General features: G+C 47.7%; 1 protein-coding gene across 2 annotated transcripts in view; it reads left to right on the top strand.

The window, feature by feature from the left end:
* gys1 (glycogen synthase 1 (muscle)) overlaps nt 1-5000 on the top strand; it is a 22679-nt gene that overhangs the window by 15985 nt on the left and 1694 nt on the right. For both annotated transcript variants that reach the window (XM_035397760.1, XM_035397761.1), the window contains exons 9-14: nt 389-495; nt 1693-1752; nt 2254-2446; nt 3626-3752; nt 4401-4496; nt 4840-5000. The exon at nt 4840-5000 is cut by the window's right edge and continues 3 nt beyond it. In XM_035397760.1, coding sequence (XP_035253651.1) covers nt 389-495; nt 1693-1752; nt 2254-2446; nt 3626-3752; nt 4401-4496; nt 4840-5000 — 744 coding nt within the window. The remainder of the gene's footprint in view (nt 1-388; nt 496-1692; nt 1753-2253; nt 2447-3625; nt 3753-4400; nt 4497-4839) is intronic.

The following is a 5000-nucleotide window of genomic DNA, read 5'->3' as shown; positions in this document are numbered from 1 at the left end:
TGTACTGCCATGTAGTGTGTGACTTTGTCTCTGTCTGTATTGCAGTGTACAGCTTCGTGTTTGTACTGCATTGTACTGTTAGAGAATCTTTGTCTGCACTGTGTTCATCTTTGCGTGTCTCCAGGTCTGTGCCATAATCTGATTTGTTGAATTTTTGTGTTTGTACTGAAAATCTAGTTTCACTGCGTGTTTTCTCTGTTCCTAGAAACTTTTGCTTTATGATCATATGATCATATGTTTGCATTTGAAGTGCAAACATATGTGGCATTTAACTATGGAGATAATGATGGAGGTTTGTTCTTAATCGTAACTCTCTCTTAATAACCGACTCTTCCCTCTCTCCTCTCTCCATCACACGCTTCTCTCCCTCCCTCCTTTCCTCTCACAGGTGAACCACAGTGAGGTAACTGTTATAGCCTTCTTCATCATGCCCGCCAGAACCAACAACTTCAACGTGGAAACACTGAAGGGGCAGGCCATCAGGAAACAGCTATGGTAATGCTACTCTCTGCCAACAGAATCACGCTAGAACCTCAGCCATAGTGAGACCAGTAAAAAACAATTCAAAAATAAAAAACAATTCAAAATCAGACAAAAAAGAAGATCTTAGCACTGCTGAGTCTGGGGGACAACTGTTTGATATAGAGAATGGCGGGATTAAAATCGGTTTGCAAAAAGGCTAAAGATAGCCAATCACGGAAAGGAAAGTGTGTCGCTCGGAAAAAAGCCGACTGAAAAAAGAATAATGAGTGTTCTAAGGACATTTCACTTACAGTTGGTTTGATTGTTCATTTAAGCAGAGCTTCTAGCTAAAAAAAATGAGAGTAGCCGATTAAATAAGCAATAAAAAAAGACAACAGTAATATAAAAACTTCAGTAAATGGTTTATAATCTTTAATTTGATGTATTTTGGCTTGTTCAAAAGTACAAAAAGTACAACGGTGTTCCAAATGAATTCCAATCCTGGTGAATTTGCACCTCAGAGGTTCTGTTTTAACATGATTATCTCGTATGGTATTACAGTAGTGAGCTTTATTATTTATTACCGGTAACTCTGTAGATCAGAGATTCAATGAGTAGATCCAGTCAGATGCTAAGAATTATGTAAAGACACACAGGTGGATTGTAAAGGATACCTGATGTTTTTCTGTGTACAAGAGATACAAAGTACCAACTTTCCTAGGTCATAGTTTAGAGGTACAGGGGCCTTGTAAGGTCTCGTCTTACGGAAAAGTGCAAGGAAGGACACAGTAACAGTACATTTCGATAGAAAATGGCATTTTATCGCTGTTCGTCAAGCTGTGAAACCTCAAGCCCTCCCCCAAAATGGTAAATGGTAAATGGACTGCATTTATATAGCGCTTTTATCCAAAGCGCTTTACAATTGATGCCTCTCATTCGCCAGAGCAGTTAGGGGTTAGGTGTCTTGCTCAAGGACACTTCGACATGCCCAGGGCGGGGTTTGAACCGGCAACCCTCCGACTGCCAGACAATCGCTCTTACCTCCTGAGCCATATCGCCCATGGCTGACACCAAAATGGCTGACACGCAGAGAGCTCTGACAGGAGGGAAGCAACGAGGAGCGCGTGGGGTCGGACGGCATTGTGATCGCGTGTCTCTCTCTCTCTCTCTCTCTCTCTCTCTCTCTCTCTCTCTCTCCCCCTCCCTCTCCCTCTCCCTCTCTACGAACAGGGACACGGCGCACACGGTGAAAGAGAAGTTCGGGCACAAGCTGTACGAGTCGCTGCTCGGGTAAGAGTCGCCGCCCGTTACCACCGTTACGGCGGTACGCCAGTGACGCCGCCGCTGGTGGAGCTACGCTCGCGCACACGGCTAATTTTCTCAAGGCTCTTATTTCAGTTCATTTTATGCTGTGTTGACAGAACATTGTTTTAAAATTTATTTTGAGAGAACTATCACTTAAAATTTGAGCAAACAATGATTGTATACAATGGTATAGCCTATGTGAGGTACATAAAGTATATATACATCTATCTTCACTCTCTCACACACTCTCTCTCTCTCTTCCTCTCTCTCTCTCTCTCCGTCTCTCCCTCTCTCTCTCCCCCGCTGTCACTCTCTCCTGTTCTCTCTCTCTCTCTCTCCCTCTGTCGCTCTCTCCTGTTCTTTCTCATTCTCCCTCTGTCACTCTCTCCTGTTCTCTCTCTCTCTGTCCCTCCCTCTCTCCCTCTTCCTCTCTCACTCTCTCCCTCTCTCCCTCTTCCTCTCTCACTCTCTCCCTCTCTCTCTCAGGGGTCAGTTGCCAGATGTGTCTAAGATGCTGGATAAGGAGGACTTCACCATGATGAAGAGGGCCATATTTGGGAGCCAGAGGCAGTGTCAGCCCCCCATCTGCACCCACAACATGCTGGAGGACAGCACTGACCCCATCCTCAACTGCATCCGCCGAATCGGGCTGTTCAACAGCTCAGCGGACCGGGTCAAGGTGTGGTCACGACCCAAACATTACACCCCAACACACAACCCAGATTACACCCAAAAACACAACCCTCATTACACCCTAAAACACAACACGCATTACACCCCAAAACACAACCCGCATCACACCCTAAATCACATCATATCATGCATAATTTTAGCACGTGGCGAATGGTGCTAATTCAGAATAGTTTACGCTGTTATCAGGCGATAGCAGTCTGACCCCAGTTTTACTGCGCATCCCTAATCCGAACCGTGTGATCCTGTTCAGCAGTGCTAACGCACTCATAGCGCCCTCTGAAATACGAGCCGTTTAACACGCGTGGCTAAATAAAGCCGCGCTTCCTGTCGCGTGACTGGGAGAAGGGCAGGCCTCGGAGTGCCGTGTGACCCAGTTGCCGAGGCAAGGTGACATTGCCGGAACGCAGGCCTTACGATGCCTTATAGCGGCGGGTCCCAACCTCGATCCTGAAGTGTACCCCTGTGTTTTCGTTCCAACCACAAATGCAATTCCAGAATTTATAACAAGTTAAGTTTTCTTAATTAGGTGCTCTTCGTGTTTAGAGGGATCATTTACATTCTTCGACCACATTATGTCAGAAATAGCTAAGCATTCCATGAAGAATAAAATTCCAATGTCCAGACTGTGCTTATTGTACTACATTGCAAAAAAACTACATTAAAGGGTAAATTTATTTTTAACGGATCAAATTAAAGACTGAGGTCAGTCAATAGGCTTCTAATTGGTCAAAGTGTGGACACCTGGCCACGAAAACTAGCCATCTGGAAGAAAATTAAGAATTCAAAGACAAAGCAAATGATAACAAGCCAAACCTGCAGTGTGTCAATGTCAATAATTAAGAAAAATGAACAACTTGTTCAAATTCTGGCATGGCAATTGCGGTTAGAACGAAAACCAGCATACACAGGGGTTCTACTGAGGTTGGGAACCACAGCCTTATAGCACCCTGCAAAACCAAGTCAAAGAACAGCCATGTAACATTGGCTTCTCCAAAAGGAAAGCTAAGGCTAAAGTTAGCTTTAAGGTTAGCAGGAAACGTAAGCCCTGAAATAATCGGACATTTTTGGTACTTTGAGCTCTGTTTATTGCCAGCGATGGAGGCTGACTCCAGTTCTCCTCGCTGTGCTGGCTGTTTTCTGGAGTGACTTCCTGTTTCCTGTTCAGGTGATCTTCCACCCGGAGTTCCTGTCCTCCACCTCCCCGCTCCTCCCCATGGACTATGAGGAGTTTGTCAGGGGCTGTCATTTAGGGGTCTTCCCCTCCTACTATGAGCCCTGGGGCTACACGCCAGGTGAGTCTTCACACAGCGCAGTGTGTGTGTGTGTATGCTGCAGTCTGTGTGTGTGTGTGTGTGTGTGTGTGTATGCTGCAGTCTGTGTGTGTGTGTGTGTGTGTGTGTGTGTGTGAATGCTGCAGTCTGTGTGTGTGTGTGTGTGTGTGTGTGTGTGTGTATGCTGCAGTCTGTGTGTGTGTGTGTGTGTGTGTGTACGTTTGTGTGGACTATGTATGTGTGTGTGTTCTGCAGTTTGTGTGTGTGTTCTGCACGTGTGTATACTGTATGTGTGTACGTGCGTGTGGACTGTGTGTGTCTCTGTGTGTATATGTATGTATACTGTCTGTGTGTACTGAATGTGCATGTTTGTGTGTGTGTGTGTTATATGTGTGTATACTGTATGTGTATGTTTGTGTGGACTGTGTGTGTGTATGATCAGTCAGTGTGTGTTCCTCCCTTACCACTTTCTCCCCTCTCTCTCCCTCCTCTCTTCTCCCTCTCTCCCCCCCCCCACTGTCTCCCTCTCCCCCCCTCCTCTCTTCTCCCCCCTCTCTCTCTCTCTCCCTTCCCCCCCTCTCCCCCCTCCACTCTCGCTCTCCCCCCTCCTCTCTCTCTCTCTCTCTCTCTCTCTCTCTGTGTCTCACTCTCTCTCTCTCTCTCTCTCAGCGGAGTGTACGGTGATGGGTATCCCCTCCATCTCCACTAACCTGTCCGGTTTCGGCTGTTTCATGGAGGAGCACATTGCGGACCCGTCCGCTTACGGTGGGTCCCTCAGCTGTCCTGTTTCTCACTGAGGCCCGTCAGAGCACCGCTGCCTCCTCCCTAAATCATATCTACCCCCCCACCTGAGTCACGTTCAGTGTGTGCTTGTTATGAAAGCAGAATTAGCAAGAAGAACGAGGACAAAACTTACATTGGAGTTCAATTGAACTACCCTCCTACCCTTTCTCTCCCTCCTCGCTCTTTCTCTTCTGCTCCCCTTCCCTCTCTCTCTCTCCCTCCTTCTCTCCCCCTACCCCGTCCCTCTTCCTCCCCTCTCTCTCCCTCCCTCTCTCCCCCTACCCCTCCCCCTCCCTCCCTCCCCCCGTCCCCCTCTCTCTCTCAGGGATCTACATTCTGGACCGGCGGTACCGGGGTGTGGATGACTCGTGTAACCAGCTCACCTCCTTCCTGCTGCAGTTCTGCCAGCAGAGCCGGCGGCAGCGGATCATCCAGAGGAACCGCACCGAGCGCCTCAGCGACCTGCTGGACTGGAGATACCTGGGC

The sequence above is a fragment of the Anguilla anguilla genome, chromosome 17, assembly GCF_013347855.1.
Source record: "Anguilla anguilla isolate fAngAng1 chromosome 17, fAngAng1.pri, whole genome shotgun sequence".
Lineage (NCBI taxonomy): Eukaryota > Metazoa > Chordata > Actinopteri > Anguilliformes > Anguillidae > Anguilla > Anguilla anguilla.
This window is presented reverse-complemented; position numbering and strand designations above follow the sequence as displayed.